The sequence below is a fragment of the Mesoplodon mirus genome (genome assembly GCF_964341445.2).
Source record: "Mesoplodon mirus genome assembly, chromosome: 4".
NCBI lineage: Eukaryota > Metazoa > Chordata > Mammalia > Artiodactyla > Ziphiidae > Mesoplodon > Mesoplodon mirus.
Genome location: NC_138979.1, coordinates 153,890,193 through 153,916,689, shown reverse-complemented (window position 1 = coordinate 153,916,689; position 26,497 = coordinate 153,890,193). Strand labels below are relative to the sequence as shown.

The 26,497-nt window shown below is 37.0% G+C and overlaps 1 protein-coding gene across 3 annotated transcripts in view; it reads right to left on the bottom strand.

The window, feature by feature from the left end:
* GPHN (gephyrin) overlaps positions 1-26,497 on the bottom strand; it is a 631,539-nt gene that overhangs the window by 11,952 nt on the left and 593,090 nt on the right. For all 3 annotated transcript variants that reach the window (XM_082617455.1, XM_082617456.1, XM_082617457.1), the window contains 3 exons: positions 18,132-18,219; positions 5,899-5,972; positions 1,510-1,574 (listed from right to left, as the gene is read on the bottom strand). In XM_082617455.1, coding sequence (XP_082473581.1) covers positions 1,510-1,574; positions 5,899-5,972; positions 18,132-18,219 — 227 coding nt within the window. The remainder of the gene's footprint in view (positions 1-1,509; positions 1,575-5,898; positions 5,973-18,131; positions 18,220-26,497) is intronic.

Genomic DNA, 26,497 nt, shown 5'->3' with positions numbered 1-26,497 from the left:
CCACAGAAATCGTTTGAGGACTAAAACTTTATTTACATGACCTCGCTCTTAAAATTTCCTATATGAGGGCCTCCCTGGTGGCGCAGTGGTTGACAGTCCGCCTGCCGATGCAGGGGATACGGGTTCGTGCCCCGGTCTGGGAGGATCCCATATGCCGCGGAGCGGCTGGGCCCGTGAGCCATGGCCGCTGGGCCTGCGCATCCGGAGCCTGTGCTCCGCAACGGGAGAGGCCACAACAGTGAGAGGCCCGCATACCGCAAAAAGGAAAAAAAAAAAAAAAAAAAAAAAATTTCCTATATGAGAGAAACATACTCTCTTTTATGCTTACAGATAGGGGCTTTAAACATGTTTTTAAAGTTCTAAAATTTTCTGCCTGCTTTCTTTTCTTTCTATCTCTATTTTGAGCTTTATTTAATATAAAAAAGCAGGTAAATATCCCAAAGCCACCAGACTTGTACATATGAAAGGAATAAGTAGGTTATTTTCTAAAGGAATCTATGCTAAAAAATAGAGAATGGGACACTGCTACAGATCAGAGGATAATTTTTTTTTTTTTTTTTTTGCGGTACGCGGGCCTCTCACTGCTGTGGCCTCTCCCATTGCGGAGCACGGGCTCCGAACGCGCAGGCTCAGCGGCCATGGCTCACGGGCCCAGCCGCTCCGCGGCATGTGGAATCTTCCCAGACCGGGACACGAACCCGTGTCCCCTGCATCGGCAGGCGGACTCTCAACCACTGCGCCACCAGGGAAGCCCCAGAGGATAATTTTTAAAATTGAAAAAAATAAGTAGATACACAAAACTTCTAAACTGCTTTAGAATTTATCAAGATTAGTAATGGCTTTAAAACCTGGCTTTAAATGCACAGCCAAAGTCCAAAAATTGTAAACTGAACCACTTTGCTTTTTCTATAATCTGAACATGTGAGTTTCTGCTCACGTGGGAGAGGGTGGGGATAATGATGTGGTCAGACTGATGATGCCTGGGATTTGGCTGAGAAGCATCAGTATTTGCAGCCCCTCTTTCTGTGTTGCTGCTCTCCCCAACCAGTTCAAATCTGGTGAGAACCCAAGGTAGCTTTGTATTTTTTTGTTCTAGTATTTCCATGGGCGATTCAAGGCCCTTTGGCCCCTTGAGCATAATACTCTAGTCGTGAGAGGTAATTATACTGCGAACTTTGACCAATTTCCTGTAAGGAAAAGCAGGTGCCCTAGAAACATGTAGTGACAGTTAACTCCTGATTATCATCTTAGGGTCTGAAATGTGCTTTGAAAGATACTAATTTGACTTTCACACCAACCCTAATTAGCCCCATTTTATAGATGAAGAAACAGCTTCAGAGAGGTTATGTGATTTGTCCAAGGTCATACAGTATGAAAAGCTGGAATTTGAACCCAGGTGTTTCAGATTCCAAATCATGCGCTCTGATAGGGGACTGGTCACCTGGGAAACAAAAAGATTTTGGTCATTTTTCCAGAAAAAGCAAAAGAAACTATTTCAATTATTCTTACCTGGTAGTGCAAAGATTATTTTTCTTACACCATCAATATCCAAAGTTGCAAATGTCGTTGGCAGGCTAGAGGAAAAGCAGAGGTTGTTTGTTAGTGACTGCTAAGCAATCTGAGTAGTAAGTTAAATACTGCAGTTTTCTTGTTACATGGTTCTTCATACAGGTCACCTATTGTGTAAAAGTACTTTCCTGTTGACTCTCCTTTAAATCTTTATAACCTGAAGTGTTTCGAGAGCATTTAAATTAATTCTTTTTTAGCATCTTCTGTTTTCAAGTAACCAAACTTCCTGGTTTTCTGTAGTTTACTTTTTTTTCCTTCTTGCCAGTGCCATAGAAGCTTATGCCAAATCCTGGAGTTTCTCCACCCCTCTAGTTAACAATGTCTATACACTTTTTTTTCTGCTGGAGAATAACAATCATTCTTTTTATCTGAAGACTACCTGGTAATACATGTCTATCAGATAACTACCTATTGTTCATGATGAGTATTTCTCAGCCCTTTAAGACTATACTCAGCAATAAACATAAAAGCTTCCCTCCTATGAAGGGAATGTTTTGAAATGCCAAAATAAATAAAATACCATGACTAGAACAAAATTAAAGCAATAGTAATTTAAAAATATTATCAAATTATACTTCCTCAAAAGTCTGACATGAACCCTCATCCTGGGGGTGTGGAGAGGGGTGTGAGTGTGAAGAGGGCAGGTGGTTAATAATAGTGACTTTTTTCTATTGATTACTCTTTTGTTAATTTTTATTTTTTATTAGTTTCTGCTTTATAACAAAGTGAATCAGTCATACATATACATCTGTTCCCACATCCTTTCCCTCTTGCGTCTCCCTCCCTCCCACCCTCCCTGACTACTCTTAATATAGAATTTCAGCTAAAATTTTTATTATATTAATGAACCTTGAGTGATGCAAAATTCTTAGGGAATGCTGAAATTTCCAAGTAGCTGAAAAATTACCCTTTTAAGCACCCAAATTATTTTTCTTTTTACTATTTTTGCTCATTGGTTGAAAGAAGAAAGGATCACTCACTCATTACCTTTTGCAATAATATGATGAACATTAACATTTTTGATGAATTGCAGCCATCATTATGAAATGATTCTACTCTGCTATGATACAGAGATTTGGGGTCACAGGGGTATTAAACCATAACATGACAGTACACGTGGCGGTGTTTCTATAGTTCTTGTTTCTGTTCTTTTTCCCCTAGTTTTTTTTTTCTGTAGGTCCCCTTAATGCTAGACTGCCATCATCTTGACCCTTAAAGCTGGCCTTAGGTTTGGGAAAAAGAGAGCAGTAGTAATAGTTACATTGTTGGAATGATAATAATAATAGTAATAATAGAAGTTACTATTTTTAAAGAAACATCTAAGCATTATATCCATTATTTCATTTAATTCTTACAATAGTCCCATGAGGTAACAATTGTCATCCCATTTTACAGATGAGGAAAATGAGACTCAGAGAGATTAAGAAATTTGGCCAAAATTACTCAGATACTAAGATTTGAACCAAGGTTTTTCTAACTTTATGCCTCATAATTAGATAAGGCTCTCATAAGGTACACTGTGAAGTGTTATTACATGGACTTCGTAGCATCTATTCTTGGCTACTCTAAAGCCTTTTTTTGCTTACTTCCTGATTCTTTGCTGTGTTTTAGAAAACTGAGATTAGACTGTCATATCCATTTATAGATAGGTTATTTGGCAATGACTGTTACTGTGTGATGAAAATAATTTCCGAGATACATCTTCGACAACAGCTATGCTCACTGTAGATGACCCATAAAAACTGTGATTGGTAGATCTGGTTGATAATATTCCAAATGCTTTTTGAGTATCTCCGTGTCTAAAAGGAAAGAGGTTAATTGCATTCTGAATGTACTGTATGTGGGAAGAGCAAAGCTAAATTGTTCTTGAGCTTTTTATATTTCTTCTTATTCTACTATTAAGTAGCAATTACCCTTAAATTATTCTTATCTTCAGACAAGTATAAAATTCTGGCCAATTAAAGGCAGCCCATTTAAAGTTCTAAACCATTTTTTTTAATAGCAAACTAACACACATAATAAGATTGAGGAGGGAATGCTTAACACCTTCCTTCTACTGTATTTAAAGCCAATTTAAATCATCTTTTGAAACTTGCAGACAGCTACTGTGATTTCTCTGAAGGTACTCATTTTAAAAAGATTCCATTACAATAAAACATTTTGTTATGTCCACTGCTATCGTTGAGTGTTTTATTGCTAGACTGTGAAGTTTTTGTTTAGGATCTGGAAAGCCATTTCCTTGAAACTCAACACCTATTGTTCATTTTTCCTCTTGAGATCAGAATGTAACAGCTTTTATACAATAACCAAAGTCACAGAATATTATGACTTTAAGGGAGAATAAACAGTATGAACTGATGAACTCCTACAGCTGAAGTAAGTGGTAAATAATAGACTAAAAATAAAATGAGTACCAAAATTATACATCATGGGTGCTGAGATTAATTTAATAATAGATAATTTAAATAATATTATACAAATATTTCTCCTCTAGAGGTGAGGGTAAGTAATGTCAGCTTCTTTCTCACTGCAAAGGAATAATCAATTCAATTTTTGAGATTAGTGAGAAGTACATTGACATACTTTTGGGATGTCCTCTGTATTCTAATCAAATTAGTACTGCCCATGGGGACAGAGTAAAAAAAAGCCTGTGTACTCATAGCATAATAATATTTGCTTAAGACAAGATATTCTTAATAAGAATGATCCCAATCCAGCACCTTCAATAGTAAAAGGGCCTTGTCAGTGGCAGCATATCAGAGCAACTACAGAAATACAATGCCAAGAATTCTAAATTCTATTACATTGTGGAGAAGGCTTTAGGGACAATCTTAACTTCATACTTAAATGTAAAGCCTGATCTCTGCCTTAGAACTGACACAAAGTATCCAATAAATCAGGGAGATTAGGAGGGCTGGTTTGACACTTCAAAAAGGTTTCTGGAATTTGCTGCTAGTTCCCATGGCTCACTTGTAACAACTGTTAAGTCCCACCTCTACTTTCTCTTAGGGTTCATATGAGCACCCATCAGAGTATGACCCTGAACTAAAGCATCATTACTGTTGTCCCTGACAGCATGGAGGTGCGCTGGAATGCTCACCCACACACTGAGGGCTTTCAACAGTGTTTTTATAATGTTTACATATCACAGGTTTATAGAGGAGCAGGGGTCTGAACAGGCGGGCTGTTGTTTAAAGACATGGCCACACATATTTTATCAACACCAATGTTTGCATTCTTTGAGGATTTACAATGGATTACAGAACCTCCATTAGCCCTTCCTGAGGGAGCTATTAGTTTTCAGGAGATATGCAAGATCTAGGTATGTGGTTACTTTCCTTTCCTCTTGGGAGGTAGTAAGAAGCAGTATGAAACACTATTCATGAAGTATTCTTACAAAAAAAAATTGAATCTGAATCTAATCAAACGTTTAGGTCTAACTTCCAATGTACAGAATATACTGGAGAGATACAGAAACAAATTAAATGCCACCACAAGGAAGCAATCAGCCAAATCCATTCACTAGGACAAAACTAGGACAAAAGATTCAGTTGCTTCAACAAGTCAGTGGCATGCCAAAAAAGGGGGCGGTGGTTGGTAAATGTTTCTGTTTAATAGAAACTTAACCAAATACAGTGAGTAGACCTGACCTGAATCCTAATTCAAACAAAACATATGTAAGAAGGCATACTTTTCCTTGACATTTGGGAGAATTTTCAAATACGATCAGGGTATTAGATGATACTGAGGTACTCTTATTTATTCTGTTAGCTGAGATAATACCATTGTGATTATGTAAGATAATCTGCTGTTGTTATTAATATTTGAGATGTATACTAAAATGACATGTCTAGAACTTGCTTTAAAATAATCCAGCCCTCTGTCCCCCCAAAAAGGTGAAGAAGGGGACTGATAAAACAATTACAGAAAAATGTTGATAGTTACTGAAGTTGGGTGATGGGCATATGGGGGTTTCATTGTACTCCCTGCTTTTGTGTACATTTGAGAATTTTCATACTGAAATGTTTTTTAAGTGAGAGAAAGAAGCAGAAAAAGAGAAGGAAGGAACTAGACATGGAAATTAAAGGGAGAAAAGGTTTGGAAAGTTGCTTTGCTTTGTTTAAACCAGACCCAGTGATTTATAAAGAAGATGAATTCCCATTTCAGATAGGATATACACTTGTTCAAAAAACTCTAATACTAAAATATTTCTTTTATTAGAATAAATAATCCATAATAGAAAATGTAAAAAGAAAGCATTTAAAAACTTTGTTAGTCAAAGCAAGCCAAACCAATCCCATATATTAGATAACAAGATTATTTTCATACCCTGGTTTCATAAAAACCCTGCCAAAATGGATCTGGGCATGAAGATCAATGTCCAGCACCTGCTTGAGATAGTCCTGCAAATATGAAAAATAATCACTTTACTTTCGAACATTCTAATATCAGACTTTCAAACTTTAAATGAAAAAAATAAATTTATAAGACTGAAATGAAAAGAAACACCTTATTTTAGTGAAGTTGATTTAAGACAAATATTCCTTCATTCCTCATTCATTTATTCATTCAGTAAATATTTACTGAGCACCTGGCATATGTTGAGTATCAATCTATGTACAGGGAGATACAGCCTTGAGCAAAAGAAACAATGTCCGTTCCCTCATAAAAGGTACATTCTAATAGAAGTAGTTAGATAGCAAACCAAGTAATCACATTAACATATAAATCATTACTTGATAGGTTGTTGTCTCTCTTTTAAGGCAGAATTTTATGTCTGAGAAAGGATGTTAATAAATATGACTTAAGTAGCTGTGCCTGGGCAGCGAAGCCACATGTATGCATCACACACTGTTCTGTCTAATAACTTAAAATGATGCACATTCCTTGAGGAGACACTTGGACATTTGCCCACAGATTACCAAATCTAAATAAGTCAACTAAAAATGTAGGGAGGGAGCTCTAAAACAGAAAGTCAAGGGTGTTTAATTGCTCCAACTTTATATTCTGCTATTACCAACACAACCAGCCTAAGGTTATGATCAACCCAGAGCCATCTGACAAAACATGATCTTTGGAAAGGAAAGGTAATACTGCCTTGTAGTTGGTTTTGTAAACATAAAGAAAAAAATTGCAGTTTAAAAAGCTTCTCTTAAGTAATACAACCTCTTGGTCTATTACTGAGTTTCCTGCTCACTAATCCAAGAGTCTAGTAACCTACTAAAATTTTAAATATTTCACAAGTTATGGGACACTTTATTTTATTTATTTATTTATTTTTTGCGGTACGCAGGCCTCTCACTGTTGTGGCCTCTCCTGTTGCGGAGCACAGGCTCCGGACGCGCAGGCTCAGCGGGCATGGCTCACGGGCCTAGCCGCTCTGCGGCATGTGGGAATCTTCCTGGACCGGGGCACGAACCCGTATCCCCTGCATCAGCAGGCGGACTCTCAACCACTGCCCCACCAGAGAAGCCTGGGACACTTTATTTTTAAAAGCTGTTTCCTTCTATCTCCACAGCCTCAGCCAACATCATCTCACCTGAATTACTGAAATAGGTCTCTCTGCCAACACTCCTGCCCTCCTCCAATTTATTCCCGCCACAGTAGTGAGACAGGCCTCCTGGAAACAAATCTGATCAAATCAATATATAATACTTCATTAACTTCCTAGTTTCCAGAAACAAGTCTCAGCTTTTAAATATCATAGCAAAGATTCTTGTATTTTCTAGTCCCCTTTTGCCAATCATTGCTCTTATCAGGCAATCCTTTTCCCACCAGCCTGATTCCTCTTCCCTAATCTCTCTCTCTCTACATTCCAGCAGGACTATATTGCTGTCAGTTTTTACACTTTCTTGCCTCAAATCTTTGAAAATGTTCTTCCTTCCGTTTAGAATACTTTCTTTCCACCCTCCTCTCTCTCAATCTCTGAGATGACTCTCAATCTCAGTCATCTTCTCAGCCTCCCCTGAATTCCCAGGGCTGGATAGTAGATTGATTATTGATTTATGTTTATTTTTAGGTTATATTATTAGATGCAATAATTTAGAATTTACTTGATGAACTGATCCATGTACATATATGAATAGGAAATGTCCCTGCACCTAATATCTAGTAATCCTTTTTATCTTAATTTTCTCTGATATCAAGAGTCATACCAGCTATCTTTCCTTGTAACATTTTTCTCATCTTTTACTTTCAATGAGCTGTGTCCTTATATTTAAGGTGGGTCTCTTATAAGCATCATGCAATTTGTTGTTTTTTAAAATCCAGAATGACAATTTTAAATTGGAGGACTCAGTCCATTTACATTTAATATAATTGCTATATTTGGGGTTTAGAACTATTGCCTATTTGTCACTTTTGTTTTTATTTCTTTTTCTTCTTTCATGTCTTCTTTCAATTCACCAAAATTTTTTTGTTATTTAATTTTCTTTCTTTTCTATTTGTTAGTTACACATTCTCTTATTATTTTAGTGGTTAGTTTAGAGATTACAACATGCATTCTTAACTTACTACAATCTCTCATAATTTGGTATTTTTATCATTTCCCAATGTAAGAACTTTAAAACTTGTTAACTCCATCCATTCCTCTTTGCTTTTTGTGCTATCATGTATCATATACTCTATATACATTATAAATATGTGTGTGTATATATATATTACTATTATATATATACATTCTACATATACTATACAAACAATATATACTCTATATATCAATATATATTTATATACATTTAAACCTCAAGATATTATTTCATATAATTAACAATTCATTTACATTTACCCACATATTAACCCTTTCCTTTGCTCTTTAGTCCTTTCTGCATTTTCATGCTTCCATAATCTTTCTGCCTGAAAAACTCCCTTTAGGATAGGTCTGTTCAGTTTTTATCTAGTTCAGTTCCACACTAGCTTTTATTTTCTTTCAGCATTTTACAAATGCCATTCTATTGTTCTTTTTCTTTTAGAAGCTATGTTTTGAACACATTGATTTTGTTTTTATTTTTTTAATATTTTATTTTATTTTGGCTGCGTCGGATCTTCATTGTGGCATGTGCGCTTCTCTCTAGTTGTGGTGTGCAGGTTTTCTCTCTCTAGTTGTGGTGCGTGGGCTCCAGGGCGCATGGGGTATGTAGTTTGTGGCACGTGGGCTCTCTTGTTGAGGCGTGCAAGCTCAGTAGTTGTGGTGCGTGGGCTGAGTTGCCCTGCGGCACGTGGGATCTCAGTTCCCCGAGCAGGGATTGAACCTGTGTCCCCTGCATTGGAAGACAGATTCTCTACCACTGGACCACCAGGGAAGTCCCTCTATTGTTTTCTGAGTTCCATAACTTCTGTTTAAATCATTTGTTAGTTCTATTTTTGGTCCTTTGAAGGTAACGTGTCCTTCTGGTAAGATTTTTCTCTTTGTCCTTGGTTTTCAGTAGTTTTGCTATGACTACCTAGGTATGGTTTCTTTGTATTTATCCTGCTTGAGATGAGCAGAACTCCTTGAATATCTGGCTTTATGTCTTTTATTAGTTTTGGAAAACTCTCTGCCAGTATCTCTTAAATATTGCTTTAGTTCACTCTCTCCTTTCCTTTTGGGACTCCAATTACACATGTTACACCTTTCACCAAATCCCATATGTCTTTTATGCTCTTTTCCATATTTTTTTCCAAATTTTCGTTTGGTTTTTATAAATAGATTCTAATTTTCTAGTGAAATTCTTTACTGTGTCATTTTTCTTAAACACATTAATTACAGTTTTTAAAAGTCCATATGAGACAATATAAATATCAGGACCATTTTTAGGGTTGTACTATATTGTTTTCCCTTCTAAATTTTTAGTTATTTTGTGCTATTTCTGGTATTTCTGGTAAAGTCCAAACATTATATATGAAAAAAATTTAGAGGTTTTGAATGATGATATATTCCTCCAGAAAGAATTTAATTTCTTCTGGCAGCTTAACTAAGATTACATTGATATAATCAGAGACTGAGATAATTTGAGGCTCAATTGCAGTCTTTGTGAAGACTGTTTTTTTTTCCAGTTTGTCCTTATTCTTAGATCACAGCACTTCAAGGGTTTAAACTGAAAGCCTGAGATATTTGCCAGGGTCCCTCCTCCACGGCAAGTCTTGAACTCTTAAGACTGTTGAAAACTCTGCTTATTTTCTTAGCCTTTTAGCTATTCTGTTATGCTTAGATTCTTGGCCTCTTGACCATTACATCATCCCCTGTCCCTCCTGGCTTAGGAATCAGTAAATGCCTTGAGGAAACATATGGTGAAGAATTCCAGTTCAACTTCTCTGTGGTTCACTTTTCTCTGAGATCTTGGTGCCTTGAATCCCATCTGTCTTGGTTGTTCTCTTTGGACACCTTCTTTTTCTTATTCTTTAAAAAATTTACATAGCTTTTATCTATTTATTTTTAATAAATTTATTTACTTATTTTTGACTGTGTTGGGTCTTTGTTGCTGTGCACAGGCTTTCTATAGTTGCAGCGAGTGGGGGCTACTCTTTGTTCTGGTGGGCTGACTTATTGCAATGGCTTCTCTTGTTGCGGAGCATGGGCTCTAGGCGTGTGGGCTTCCGTAGTTGTGGCACGGGGGCTCAGTAGTTGTGGTGCACGGGCTTAGTTGCTCCGTGGCATGTGGGATCTTCCCGGACCAGGGCTCGGACCTGTGTCCCCTGCATTGGCAGGCAGATTATTAACCACTGTGCCACCATAGCTTTTATAGTTGTCCTTGGTGGGAGAGTTGGTCCAAATAAACCACTCCATCATAGTAGAAACAGAAATCTCCAGGCCTTTCTTATGTGTTCTTATAGTACTATGTCCTCCTGACATCATACACTTAAGTAATACTGCAGTTGCCTGATAACAGATATGTATCCTTTATTGTACTATAAAGTTTGTGAGATCAGAAACCCTCTGTATATATACAATGAGTCCATGGTGATTAGCACATGACTTTCATTCATTCATTTGCTAGTTCAACAAATATTTTTGAGTGCCTACTATGTATGAGGAATTCTATTTGTGCTAGAGATTTAATAGTGCACAAGATACATATGGTCCCTGGCACAAGGATGTCCTGTTATAGTTTACTGGAGGAGACAGCCTAAAATAAGTAAAACAACAAATAAAATAAAGTGTGGTACATGCTATGAAGGAAAAAAGCAGGTGCTGGGATAGAGAATAACGGTGTGAGGTGGAGAATAAGGAAAGGCCAATTTAAAAGAGGTGGTGAGGATGAGAAGGACTCAGCCATGAGAAGTGTGGAGGGATGAGAATTCCAGGCAGAGGAAAGTATATACAAAACCTTCAAGAGCAGTAAAGAGTGTGTCTAGAACTGAAAAGACAATGGTAGGTAGTGAATGAATAGGAAAGAGGCCTAAGGGGAGGTTGGAGAGACAGGCAGAGGCCATACATGCAGGGCCTTATGGGTAATGATACAGAATTTGGAAAGCATATATGCTCACTACATACTTGTTAAATGAATGAAAGTATTTTATTTTTCTTGAAAAAAAATCATTTCTGTTGTAAAAATGCCCCTTTTCATTCTTTCTGAACATGAAGAAATGCTTCATGTTTCTTGTGATGGAAAGCTTGTACCAGACATAGCAATAAAAGCTGAGAATCATCACTGTTCTTAAGTTTTTGTCTACCTATAGAAGCAGGAAGGACCTCTGTCTGATGTTCTGAAAGCTATATCCAGATAGGAAGAAGAAACACGAATGGAGGAAGGAGACAGGTCTTTCCCTCAACTCAAGTAAGAACAAACAATGTCAGATAAATTATGAAAGACTTTGAAATGGGCAAAAAAGAGTATTGGATGTCCAAACAACCTTCTGGGTTATTTGTGGCTTTCATTGTCTTTGTGCTATCTTATAAATATTAAGCTATAGAAAACTGAGGGTGAACATGATTAGTATCCAAAGAAATGCAAATTAATTCTGTCGGTGGAGGTGTAATTGATTATTCTCCTGTGGATATAGAACAGTTCTGCATCCATTAGCAGACTGATTTCAGCATTTCTGATTACCTATAGGTGTCTCTGTTCTTTGAATTCTTAGAACCAGTTGCAACATCTTACTGGTTCTCTCATTAATTAATGAGTTAAATAAAATCATTGACACATGTTCATTTTATAAAATAAAAAAATACATGAGATTCATGATTTTATCTTTAAAAAACTATACCTTAACAATTCTGAAGGCTCCACTGAGATGCCGCATTGATTTATCTGACAAAACCAAATAAACTCAATTGCCAGAGAAGTGCATTTTATGGGTGGCTTAAACCTGCATACATCTTTCTTTGGTTTCTGGAGTGTATGCCAAGTAGTAATAAAACCTGAAATCTGCTAACTTTGGGTTTCTCTATTTTTGCCTCCTCTATTAATTTTGGTTCTATGCATGGCCAATAAGATATTCCCCTTTGTAGCATCAATGATTGAGAATTCAGTTTTATGGTCTGACCATTTGGTGATTCCTATAAATGGGTGATTGAAATCTATTCTGTTAGGTAAGAGAAGATAGAGAATCTGGTTTGTTAGTCTTTCTTGTTTATTTGTCTTACTGTCATTTTGAGCCTAAACCAATTAAGAATTTTGTGACCTCTAGGAAGGAAAATAGCTCTTTATTTGTAGACTAATTTTGTTTGTTTGTTTCTGTGTTTACTCTTAATCTGTGGTTGAAGTTGTAGAGCTGAAGCTGTATTTTGAAAAAAAATTTATTTATTTATTTGGCCACGTTGGGTCTTAGTTGTGGTGCTCGGGATTTTCATTGCGGCGAGTGGGCTCTTCATGCGGTGTGTGGGCTTCTCTCTAGTTGTGGCATGTGGGCTCTATAGCGTGCGGGCTCAGTAGTTGCAGCATGTGGGCTTTCTTGTTGTGGCACAAGGGCTCTCTAGTTGAGGCGCACAGGCTTAGTTGCTCTGTGGCATACGGGATCTTAGTTCCCCAACCAGGGATCAAATCCACGTCCCCTGCATTGGAAGGTAGATTCTTAACCACTGGACCACCAGGGAAGTCCCTGAAGCTGTATATTCTTTATGTGGTTGTGTGTCTATGTGTCTGCGATCCAGGAAGGCATTTATCTTGTTTTGTGAGTGTGAAATGTTTTCCTATTTCTGGAGGGTATTCATAAATTATATGCCTGTGAGACCATCATGCACAGTGGGCCTTCCTTGGAGTATGCTGCGGATTCAGGGTGTCCCCTACCTTGGCTCTCTCCATCTGAATTTGAATGTGATGGAGGTGTTGCAGGGGAAACACAAGACCCGCTCATCCCCAACTCTCTGGTTTAGCAGGACATGAAGAGAAGAGCCCTGATCTTAGGGCCACAATAAAGTTTGCTTTGCCAACGGGGAGAAAAACGAACACACCAAAACACTTCTAATGTCTCTTAAATTAAAGGTACTCTATTCTGATTGATGTAGAGAGATAAGTACTTACATAAATAGAATATTCCTAAAGTTCCCAGATAATAAGAAAATTTATCTTATACTATTTTAAATATGCTGCACTAAAAAAATATTCTTCTTATAATTTTAAGAATCAAGTTCACATATTTAAGGTAAATCTCTGGCAAATGAGACTAGCTTAATTATTTTGGTTAATAAGCAAACCCAGCCATGTTCTTTCTCTTATTTATCAGTGTTAAGTAGGCAAATACATTTTATTTTGCTTGGGTTTGTTTTTTCCTAAAATTATATAGGTTACTTCATCAAAGAGTCTAACGCTATTCTTATATAATACTTAAGACTGTGAAAAATCTAAAATTTGGTTCAATGAAATAGAATCATTATTCTCACAAACTTTTAATTTCAATAGTAATTATGTTTGTAGAATGTCAGCTTGAAAATAATTTTCAAGATTTTTAAGTAATTTAAAATATTGAACAGTTATTAAATTGGTTAACTAATGAATAATCATGAGATACCTTGCTTTCTAAGTACAATAGGATACTCGATCACTGCTTACTAAGCATGACTTTTAGTTAATACATTATATTTTGCTTCTTATTTTAATATGCCATAGAGAGGATATATCTTTGGGTCGTGTTAATGAGTATGTTTTCATTTTTGCTACATTAAGAAGGTACAAAGGGGATGTGTGTGGCTGTACAAAGTTGTATTCTGTGTGTTTATGAACTTTGCTAGTCTGCTAAAATGCTTACGTATGATTTGCCAATGATCGATGCCCCCTAATTTTTGCTGTGAAATAGAAATTCGTGATTTTCTTAAACATTATAATAAATATGGGTGGTTGCAATTATGTTAGAAGTAATAATGACAGACAAGTAAAACTATGCATGTTCTTTCATTTTTCAGGAAAAAAATATTAAAAAAAAGTCCAATACTCAAAATACTTGGTCTCAGGACCCTTTACATGCTCTTAAATTAAAATCCATTAAGGATCCCTAGAGCTTTTGTTATGTGGGTTATGTCTATCGATATTTACTGTATTAGAAATTAAAACTAAGAAGTTAAGAATATTTATTTGTTGGTTCATTTGTAAACAGCAGTGATGAAGCTATTTTATGTATAAGTAACTTATTGTTTATACATTGTTTTATAATTTAAAAAATCTCTTTAATGTTCAGCTTAATAGAAGTCAGGTGGATTCTCTTATTTGCTTCTGTATTCAGTCTGATGAGATATCATAGATCATACAGCCACTGGAAAAACTCACTATACAGTCATGAGAGAAGGAAAATAAAAAAGTCAAATAAAGTTTTAGTTTTACTATGAGAATAGATTTAACATTGCAGACCCACTTAAAGAGTCTCCAGGAACCTCTTTGGTCTGGAGACCACTCTTAGTTCTAAAGTAAAGTGTCAGTTTGTTCTAAAATATAAAAAAAGCATAATAAAGGACAAAACTCTGAAAATGACTTTGATTTGCCTTGGTTTATATTACCTGTGTTTGAAATGAAGCTGAGAAATATATTAAAATTTTAGTAAGTTCACTCAGTTTTTTTTTTTTTTTTTTTTTTTTTTGCGGTACACGGGCCTCTCACTGTTGTGGCCTCTCCAGTTGTGGAGTACAGGCTCCAGACGTGCGGGCTCAGTGGCCATGGCTCACGGGCCCAGCTGTTCCGCGGCATGTGGGATCTTCCCGGACCGGGGCACAAACCCATGTCCCCTGCATTGGCAGGCGGATTCTCAACCACTGCGCCACCAGGGAAGCCCAAGTTCACTGTTTTTTTTTTTCTTTTCTTTTTTTGCGGTACGCGGGCCTCTCACTGTTGTGGCCTCTCCCGTTGCGGAGCACAGGCTCCGGACGCGCAGGCTCAGCGGCCATGGCTCACGGGCCTAGCTGCTCCGCGGCATGTGGGATCTTCCCGGACCGGGGCACGAACCCGTGTCCCCTGCATCGGCAGGCAGACTCTCAACCACTGCGCCACCAGGGAAGCCCAAGTTCAGTCAGTTTTGATGAGCTTACTTCTTTGCTTTACTGATTAATGCTTTCCCTAGGATATGTAAGGTTATTCTTTTTGTGTAATATGCCTTTTTGTTTATTTTGTCTTTGATTATTTAAGGAAATAAAAAAGTATAGAACAAAGGTTCCTAATTTATGAATGAGCCAATATTATTTATGATCATGTTACCTTCTATGCTTCTTTTCCAATATTTTATTGTTGCTTTGAAAAATTAGGTAACCAAGTACGTTTCTTAGGTAGCTATGATCCTATCTTAATCAGGTACCCAATTTTTTTTTTTTTTTGACAACTCTTTTGATTTTGCCTTCTAAAGATCAGATCTAAATTTAGGAAAAAAACAAATTTCAGAATATCTTCTACGCCTAAGACTATGTTTGAAATTTCCTAGAGGGCTCCTAGAAAGTCACGAAGATTTGTTCTTTCATCTTATAAAAAGAGAAATTAGAAATAGTTAGGTTTGTTTGATATGTTACCGTTACAGGAGTTTCGTAGGAAGGGAGTTACTGTTACATCTGAGAAGAAAGGCTCACTGTGCTCTAGGTTAGGTTTATGCAGGTAAAATGTCATTAATATAATATTTCAGAAATTGTATGCTTTATGGGAAGTGTCTGGAGATTTGACAATGCCCTTGCTGTTCATAATATGTTTTCACCCTCAGGGGAAACACTGACCAAAACTTTTATGAAATAGTTACCTACTGTATACCAATAGAGAATCTTACTTATCTTCTGATATTATTGGTTACAGTAATAAATTAAGCACAGATATTAAATATCTACTAGCTAAGGAAAGCCTCTGTTTTACTTTGATGCTGGCCTGAAGGCTCTGCTATATAAGCTACAGTAAATAGTTTGTGTCTGCAACAAAGACAGACTCAGAGCACTAGGGAAAAGGACAATCATAGGTATTTTGAACTATTGATGCTTCAGAGAATAGTCTCTGGGGTACAGGCTGCTGAGGTGATATAGCTTAGATAACTTTTGTACAGTACCAGTGGACTGAGTCAGGAATCCCAGGACTCTTTAGAATGAAAACAGATGGTTTCAAGAAAGCAGACTGCTAAACCAAGATCTAGCAGAACAAGAAAAACATGGGACTAAATGAAATATTAAGGGAAATAAAAAATATTTTAACAAATTATTTATTTGTTTGGAATACTGTTGATTAGTTTTAATATTCTATTGCTATATGGCTTTAGATGTGTAAAACAAACTCAAGGAGACCTATATGGTTAATTAATACTTTTGTTGCTAAATAATCAGGGCAAACCTACGAGACCAGTTCTTTTCTGTGATCAGTAATGATCTTTGTGATTATTTTGATCATATGGGGTGGGGGAGACACTGTTAGGAAAAATTAAGAGACTTTGAAATAGGAAGAAACAATTATTGGATGTCCAGTCTAGTGTATCCTTATTGATTATCTACACCTTTCATTGTGTTTGAGCTATTTTACAATTCTGTAGGTGGTGGAAAATTTATAGTAATGCACACAATTCTTTAGTTTTTAGGGCAAAAAGCAGATACTGTTTACCTGAAACTTTTGGTCTTTTATAAAAATGAAAACTCTTTGCAAAGGCTATGTGAAACAGGAGGAGGTGGGGGTGGGGAGAGATTTTGAGGGAAGCAACTATGGAAGAGTCATTTCTCCTTGGCTGAGAAGAGGATAGAGGTCTGTGGGTCCCACAAGCAGCAGGGGCCCCTTTCCGCTGCCCTAAGACTCCCAGCCTCTCCATAATCCCAGTGTTATTAGCATGGCCCAAAAGAACAAAGACCTGAGATCTAATGGCATGACAAGGACACTCTAGATGTATCCAGCGAAGACTGGTGACCAGATGTGTCTCCTTGATGCTCTGTTGCCTCTTAAGCCCCTCCCAGTTCTTTGGCATAATTTTTGGAGGCAAGTAGTCCTATAATGGCTTAAATAAAATTTCCTGCCAGTTCTGTAGCATAGGTACTCACAGTAGAATTTAAGTTGAATCACATAAATAAATTTCTTGTGTACCTGAGTTTCTGCACTTAAAATTCATGCATGCTACATAATGCTTCTGGATCTTTCCTTGACTAACTTCCCTGTCTTTTCAGTGACTGGTTTTCAGGCTCTGCCCTTGGGCTGAAGCAGATGTTCTCTCTCTTACACTTTTCTTTCTTTCTGCTACTGAAGTACACTGGAATTCTTTTGGGGACTAGAATTTGCAGGCTGGCAGGAGTTTGCTGCATTGATGCTTTCTCTCTTTCTTCCTGGTTCTTCTTTCATATGATTCCCCCTCAAGGAGTTAGGAAGGACAATTATTAGCTCCTATGGAATACTCTGGGATGCCCAGTTCCTAAAAATCTCCTAGTAAATTAAAGGTTTAGTGTAAGTATCTTACCACACAGAGAGTAAAAAAAGAAAACCAATATGCTTTACTATATTGGCTGTTGACCTGTGAGCAAATCCCTGGGATAAATGACATCTTTGTTAGCACTAATAACGAAGGTTAAGATCGAGAAGCGTTCTGTTCTTACCATAATTGAGCCACAGTTGCCAAGCCTATGTAAGCTATAAGCTTGTTGCCTCTTCAGAAGTACTGGAAAAGCAAACTTCTGGTCTGCCAAATAGGTACTGTCCCATAATTAAGTTCATTAGCAACTAAGATAAGTTTTATATGAAACACTCCCTGGAAATAAGAAATTTAAATTTTATGTACTCTTAACTTCAGGGTTTGCCCTCGTGATGCTCAGAGCACGTCAGGCAGTTTGATGGTAATGAAAACAGACATGTTGCAAATTATTTCTTATAGCTTTGCTACAATGTAGACCTCAGCCCCTAGCCTTTGTGATCTTGGGAGAGGACTGCAGCAATCTGCTCTACCCAGGGCTCAAGACCTCTAGGAGACTTTGAGGGAAGACTGACCCAGCAATCTGTCTGCTATGAAGAGAATACCTACCTACATTTTAACACCTTCACTCCTGGATTTAATTTGAGATGGTAAGCTCTCTGACTTATCTGCACTGCATACCTTTTAGAATGCCCAGAAATTTCTGAAGCCCTGTGGATTTTCAGCTTTGTGGGAGTCTGGTTATGGATACCAGATGACTACCACACCACTGTTAATCAACTGCATACTTCATGAACCTCATTTTTTCATACCTTTTCCCCCATGGACACACCCCCTGATGTGATGATGACATCAGCACGACTGATACCCTCATTCAAGGCATTGAGTAAGTCATCTGGGCTGGAAAAAAAATAAAGACAAATAAATTAACACACAAGGAAAAGATTTTAAATATAGTGCCAACTAAAAACTAGACCACCTATTCAACGAGTAGGCATTAACATAAGTACAGCACAAAAGTCTGTACGAAGTGGGAATCAAAAAGGTCTCTGCACAATAAAAGCATAACTCATTGTGGAGAAAGAAACTTGTAAGTGTGGAAATAGTAGTTACTGGTACTTTCACAGGCTTTTTACTCAACAAGGCAGTATAATGAGGGGAGACAGTGAGGTGTGGATAGGCTGCCTAACCATCCCAGTTTGCCTAGGAATATCCCAGATGTAGTGCTGAAAGTTATATTTCCTAGGACATTTCAGGCACACCAGGACAGTTGATCACCCTAGGTGTTGGAGACTTAGGACTCTTTAGAGGGAATATGACTTAATTTAGTTAGGCCTTGAGAAATGGGCTGAATTTTTACAGGTGGGAAGGAATGGGAAAGGGCCTTGTAAGCAAGAGGATCAGACTGTGATGAAGCCTGTGGTGTTCTAGATGAATGGGGAAAATGAACTGCTTGAGTGAGAGACCTGACTTGGAACGGCTGGGATAGGTAGTGTAGGGCACGATTTTGGAGGGCCCTCAAGGTCAAGAATTTGAACTTCATCTAATGGGAAAAGGGTGGGGGCGTCCCTAAAAATATAAAGAGCCAGTAGGTGTTTATTGGGAAAAGGGTAGAGAAAAAAAAGAACAAGGAAGGCAGACAGTATGAGATATTTTGAGAGGACAAAGGGACAGGGTGAATGTTAGGGATTGAAATTAGTGAGATTCCTGACAGTCAACTGAAAAGACAAGTGCACCAGGCCCTCTGATTGTACAGATGGAAGGCCTGGGAGGAAGGATGACGTGAAATCAACAGTCTTATCCTATGGATGTTAGAAGGGTTGCAAAGGCCTAACTTGAGATTGATCAAGTGAGAAAAAAACAAAATGCCAAGCATCAGGGTTTCTGGAGGGACAGGAAATCAGGGAATAGCTGAAAGGGACTGTTTAGTCACAATTTTAAATGCATACAAAGCTACTGGGCAATGTGCACTGCACTTGCATTTACCTTCAAATGATGGAGTACAGAAAAGGTGCCTTTTGAGGAATATTTGTTCAGCCTAAACCCTTGTTTTCTAAGAACTTTTTACCCTGTGGAGAAGGGAGGTATTTCCCTCTCTCCCACATAGACATCTAACATGTACATTTAAAAAGGGAACAATCCTGGGCTTCCCTGGTGGCGCAGTGGTTGAGAGTCCGCCTGCTGATGCAGGGGACACGGGTTCGTGCCCTAGTCTGGGAGGATCCCACATGCCGCGGAGCGGCTTGGCCCGTGAGCCATGGCCGCCGATCCTGCGCGTCCGGAGCCTGTGCTCCGCAACGGGAGAGGCCACGGCGGTGAGAGGCCCGCATACCGCAAAAAAAAAAAAAAAAAAAAGGAACAATCCTGGCTTCTGATGCTCTAGTTCTTGCTTTTAGTCCTTCTTGAGGCCTATTCTTGGTCTTGTGCTCCAGGAGACAATTCTTCCCATAAATCTTCCCATAAATCCCTCCCTTTGCTTAAACTAGAATCAGCAGGTTTTTGTTAACTTGAAATCAAATGATGTCTCAATGGGATAGCATATGTTCTCCCAGATCTCTCATGGTAGTGAAGTTTGTTCATATCTTTTTCCCTTGATGCACTATTCCATGGGAGGATGAGGAGGAGGGAGAGGAGATGAAGGAGGAGGAGGAAGAAGAGGAAAAGGAGGAGGAGGAGATTTGTAACTAGCACAAATTTTATCCAGGGGTGACAGAGGTAAGGAGAGGAACTTGAAATCTACCCGAGAGGCTCTCCAGGAGACAAAGTTGGGAGGTGGCACATTACAGAGATTGAGAGTGTGAACTCTGGAGTCAGACTGCCTGAGTTTAAATCCTGGTGCTACTCCCTGCTAGATGTAGAACCTTGGACAAGTTGCTAAACCTTTCTTTGCCTTAGTTTTCCATCTATAAAGTAGGGATAGTATTGGGTTGTTATGTGGGTTAAGCAACATAATATATATAAGTTTGTGGGATAGTACCTGGTACAAACTGAGTTTTCATGAAAGGTTGGTTGTTGTTGTTATTACTGTGGTACTGACAAAAGTTATCATACAAACCTAACAACCTGGCAGAGTTCAACTTTAGCATATTTGACTGTTTTTATTTAGGAGAATATCTATGACTAACACAGAAGAAAATCATAGATTGGACCTCAAATACATTCACAGAACTGTATGTGAAAAGCCCAAAGGGCTCAATAAATAAGCTAGGCCTGGTTCCAGCCTGAATAGTTCCATTTACTATTAGGTTCTCTTACTGACTCTAGATAAAATTCTCCTGCTCCTCAAGCACTGGCCTGTCCATGAGTGTACCAGAGGTTGTTTGGCTTTGGTGAGCAAGGTCCCAAGGAGACAACAGTAAAAGTTTGAAAAATGGCTCACATGAGGTTCAATCTACAACACAGAGATCCTTTGAAATCATCCAGTTAATTGCTTATGCAGCCAAAAAGATACCCAGGTATTCAATGAAGGTAGGATCTATGTGTAAAACATTAAGAAAACCCCCAAAACTTAAAAAAATCCCTGACATGAATTTTGAAGCTAATTTGGTTGGGCAACATCTTGAAAGAATTATATTTAAAAATGGGTGTATTTTTGCACTATGTATTTTGAACAGATTTTTCATCAATCTTTCTCATTTAGCTTTAGGGAAAAAGATAACAAATTATTCTTTTGTACTGAAATACTATAAGATATGTATGTGATGGATTCCTGATCACTGCATGCCCAGCACTCTGGTCCCCTTGCCTTGCTGGATCATTAAGCTGAGCCAAATGGTTGGCCTATGGAGTAAATGGGAAAAACATCACAAACACAGGGTGATGTGGAATGTGATTCAGGTGAAGGGATAATGACTATTATCAACACAACATATAATTTTGTGTTAGTATAAGAGACATTAGCTAATTCTACCAATCTTACAATATTTAATTTATAGCTTGTCAACTCTACAGGATTATGGCAAAGTCATTGGAAACAAAGCAGCAGTGACATACACATTAACATCTTTGTAGGTGGGTAAAGTTCCTGGGACAGGCTAGCTGATGGCTGCAAATAAACATACTTTTCAATGATTTTTCCCCCCTTATTCCTTGTTTTCATATTATCTGGGAAAGACTTTTTTCCTATTTTGTAAAACTGCAGAGTCATCAACTCTCCACATGATATTTTCTAACTTGCAGAAATAAACTAAAAGGAATTTTATACCAAGCAAGTCCTTACTGTAATTTATTATGTTTCATAGAATACACTCAATGCTGCTTTCTTCTCTGTGGCTGATGGATTCACAAAAATCACTAAATCTTAAAATTGGAAAGGTCTTTGGGGGTCATTGTGTTCAGTAGCAGAGCTGGGAGCACTCTTTGGGGCTTGCCCTTCTCTATCTCCCTCTGCCCATCTCTTTAACTCTACTTTCAGTTGCATAATTCTGGTGTGTGGGATCTAGTAAGAGATCATAGCTTACAGGGACAGGGACCAATGTATGGCAACTGTCAGAGGATTTGTAACTGCACTTATACTGCATGATATAACTCCATTTATTATTTCACAATAAATCTCTGAGGTAGATTGAACAGTATGATTATGCCTATTTTACAGAAAAGGAAAGTGATATTAAGAGAGGCAAAGTAGCATATTAAAGGCTAGGCGGAGCAGTAAGTGGCAGAGCTAGGACTAGAACCTCTGTTTCCTTGTCGAGTGCCTAAGCAGAGTGAGTGTCTAGTTTTTTCAGGCATATGATATGTCATACAAGGAAAACTCTCATGAGAATGGACCATTATGCAAAAGCATAAAACAGAGGATGCTAAGGCAGCAGAAGAAGATCTGTCTGGGATGACAAGAAAAGTGCATCTGTGAACATGTTAGTTCTGCGGAATGAAACAAACATAGTTCTGAATCCTATATTCAGATGAAAACTAAATAAGATTTTGATTAAACATAACTTAGGGCTTGCTCACAAGTCATAAATTTGCTCTCTTTTTTGTGATTCATATTTAAATTGAGGAAATATTTCTCACAGAAGATAACAGTATAACACCCATGTATCCATCTCTCAGCTTTGACAAATGCTAATATTTTCCCACATTTATTTCATATTCCGTCCCCCCAACCTTTTTACTTTTAAGAACTAAAAACTGAGTTTGCTTTCTAAGACTAAGAAATTACTCTGAATAATGATAAAAAATAGGTAGCAAGGATTATAATCATGGATATTATAGTAGGATAAAAATAATTCATGATTTTCTCAGTTTTGTTAGACAGCATAGCATATTAATTTTCACAACGATAAGAGAGTAAAATGAAAACATAATATGACCTTATATGTCTTATATATGACACTACTTCCTATATATAAGATCAGTTGATATTTAAGAAATAAAATTAATGACAATAATTCTCTTGTTTTAAAAGAACAATACACTGTCACACTTATGTGTTAATTTTACAACTCTATGATGTAGGCAGGGCAAGAGAGGTCAATGAAATTCAGAGAGGTAGTGACAGGTTCAAGGTCACCTATGTTCACTCTACTATTCTTTTAAACTACAGTAGTATTCACACTGTGAAAGACATTTTGTTATATACATCATCAGAAAAAGCTATTTATCATTTTTATCTAAGTATATAAATATCATTTGTGTATGCCAAATAGTGATGATCAAAAACCAATAACTTGTATTTTTTACATTTGAAATATCTTCTCACCATTGCCACTGGAAGGGATGTTCAATTAAGCAGATTAGTAAGTTTTCTAGGTATATACCAGTAGCTTCCCTTTTCTCAAAGAGCAGCAGATCTTAAAGGGATATTGTGATATCATTTAATTCTTTCTTCATTAAAAACTTCAGTTTTAATTAGATTTGAAAGATGATTAACCATTTTTTTAAAGATAAATCTAATACTAGCATTAATCTTGATTTACTAACACTTTCTATCCATTTTCACTTGAAATAAGTACCTACCCATGGTTCTCTGAAAGTACCAATATTATATGAAAACATTCTATAAGAGCATTGATTTAGTGTTAAATGCTAGAAATTTAAGTACTCGGTGACAGAAAACAGAACTGTCAACTGAAGCCTGAGCGTGTCAGGGCCTAGAATCCAGTTTTGTCTCTACTGCTGAGATGACTTTGAAAAATGAACATCATTTCTTGGGGTCTCATTCTCCTTATTTGTAAAATGAGAACATTTGGACTAGGTCCTTTCTATGTCTAACACTCACTGATTTAAAGCACTAGAAGCTGATTGGGATGCAGTTTAAGCACAAAGGTATTATTTTTAAGTTGACCCAGAAGTCTACGTAAAAAATACTAAGACCACCCTATCCCTAACAGCTGGGAAAGCCCAAACCTTCATAACTAAATGTCCAGGAAGCACAGAGGCTTCAATAGAAGACTGGCAGCTTGCTATTGCTGCTTTGCCAATTCAGGAGTTGTGACTTCCATGCCTTTTACCACTTTGATCCTCTTTTCCACTACAGCTACATTCCCATCGGGTCTACGGCACCCTAGCAGCTTCTTGAGGGCTAAGGGTGAATACAACTCTCAGTAGGTAAAGGAAAATACCAGCAATTTAAGCTGCCAGCAACTGGAGGGTGGAAGAATAAGAACGATAGTTAGGATGGCTCTTAGTGAAATCAACATGTTGGGGAGAAATAGATAATTTTAACAACAAAAACAACACACAATTAAAGCACTAATGGGGATTCATTTACAACCTTAAAAGGATGTTCTGGAACAAAAAGTATAATTTTCAAAATTTAAAATTTAGTAGATGAAGGTGAATATAATCCCTGTTGAAACTCAATTAGTGGCGTGGAAAACCAAGTGGTAGAAATGTCTCAAAGAGATGTACAAAAATATAAAATGACATAAGTCATGCAGGAGATGATAAGAAATTTGGAGGACACAGCAAGACACTGACATATGATTAATAGGAATCCCATACGGGAAAAAAGGAACTGATAGAGGGGGAAAATAGAGGAAAATTTCATTTATTTGGAATGACTTGGGCTTGAAGATTGAAAAGATTCCAGGTAAGTTCCAGGTAAGACTGACAAAAAATTATAAACCTAAAAATGTCCTAGTTAAATTTTATAATTTCAAGGATAAAGAGAATATCTTACAAGCTGTCAGACAGAAAGATTAAATTTACTGACAAAGAAAAAAATAATACTGGTTTTGGACTTCTTACCTACAATACTAAAAACTATAAAACAGTAGATTAACATCAACGTACTCTGAGAAAAAAGGCTTGCAACCCCCAAATCCTATATCCAGTCAGACACCACTCACCTGTCCGGACAGAAGAATAATATTTGTGAAAATGTAAAAATTTAGATAATAAATCAACAAGTAATGTTCTGGAAAAATGACTCTAAATGAAAAAAATTAACCAGATCAGAGATCTCAAGATAGGGGAAGATGAAGAGTAGAGAAAACACTAGTAAAATACACACACATTTATAAACTATATAACTAAATCAAAATGAATAACAATCAAATAAACTGGGGGATTATAATATATGTACTAAACATGGATTTCCCAGAAGTTGCAGAGACATATTGCAAGAGAAAACTTAGTAATAGTCTAGATTTAAAAGCATTATCTCAGCAATGCCTAAAAGTTGAGTGAGTGAGAGGAGATGGGAGAAGTAAAAGTGTTCTCAAAGTCTCATTGGTGTAGGATGTGCATGGAGGAAAAGGGAAGGCCTTGTAGGAGGGATATAGTGAGCACCTTTTAAAAGTATAATAGTGGAGAAATGAATATTTGATTATTAGTATCAGAAATTAGAAGGAAAGCATGAGGGGGATGGTAGAGTACAGCACACCTTCCAAAATAATGAAAGGGAACAAATAGCACCTGGATCAAACCAACAATAGGGAAAAGGACAAAGAAGAAATAACAAAGTTCTATTAATAGTAAAAATAAAGTAAGATGGAAGGAAAAAATATCAAGAGAATAATATATAGCAAACTTCATGGTAAAGCAAAATGAACGTCAAGCTAGGATAAGGGTTACAGTAACCTAAGGCAAATGCAAGATTGAGTTTTTTAAAGCTCAATTCCCACTTGGATGTTATTTATAAGGAATACACTTAAAAGAGATGAAAGAATAAAAATAAAAGGTATGCCCAAAAGACACCAGGCTAATGTAAATATTCAAAAAAGCAGGAATGGCATTTTAATGTCAAAGTGGAATTTAAAGTCAAAAGAACTAAAAAGGATAAAGAGAGGAAACTAATTGTGGTAAAAGGCAAATTTATAAAACTGATACAATAATATATGACTGTCTCACAAGTCATGTTCTCATTTTATCTAAGCTTCTTGACTGACCTACCAAATCCCTGCACATTGTAGGCACTCAATAAATGAATGAACACTGGCCTCAAATTAATCTCTCCACAGTAGCTTTGGGAATAAATAATGTACAATATTTACAACTATAATGATATTATGGGCAAATAATATTATCTGTGGGTGGATGAGAAGATACTACTAACATTTACGTAATCATAAATAGTACTTTCTTTGAGAGGCTGTCATGTAGAAGAGGGAGTCAAGTTATTTGGTGTTGCTCCAGGCAGAATTAGAACTAATGGATAAGAGAAACAGGGATAAAGACTTTGGCTCAGTGTAAACAGAAAAACATCCTTGCCATAACAGGCATCCAACAATAAATGTTCTCCTCATGAGGCAAATAATATCTTTCTCACTAAAAGCATCAAACAAAAAGCTGATGGCCAGCTGTTAGAAATTTTCTCTAACACCTCCACTGAGTAAAATATTGGAGAAGCTAACATCAGAAATTCCTTTCAATTCTAAGATATTGTATACTATGGAAATACCAAAATTTATATAATTAACACAATGACTATTTTCTCTTCATGTATAGACTGAACCAGAGATGGAGAAACTGATGCAGGCATTGCAATATAATACTCAGCTTGTAGATCACACTTGTCTCCCTCTCACTTTTTGGATATCAGGAACATTTGACTATTTGACTTGAGTGAAAAAAATAGAAGCATTTTTCCTCCCCCAAGCTATGACATTCACCTTCATCTTGGAAGATGGTCATCAATAATAATAACAACTCTTCCTAGAGTTGTAACTTAATTAGATGTCAAAAAAGCTTAAAGTTAATAGAAAGGTAGATAAAAGAGAAAGAAGTATATCTC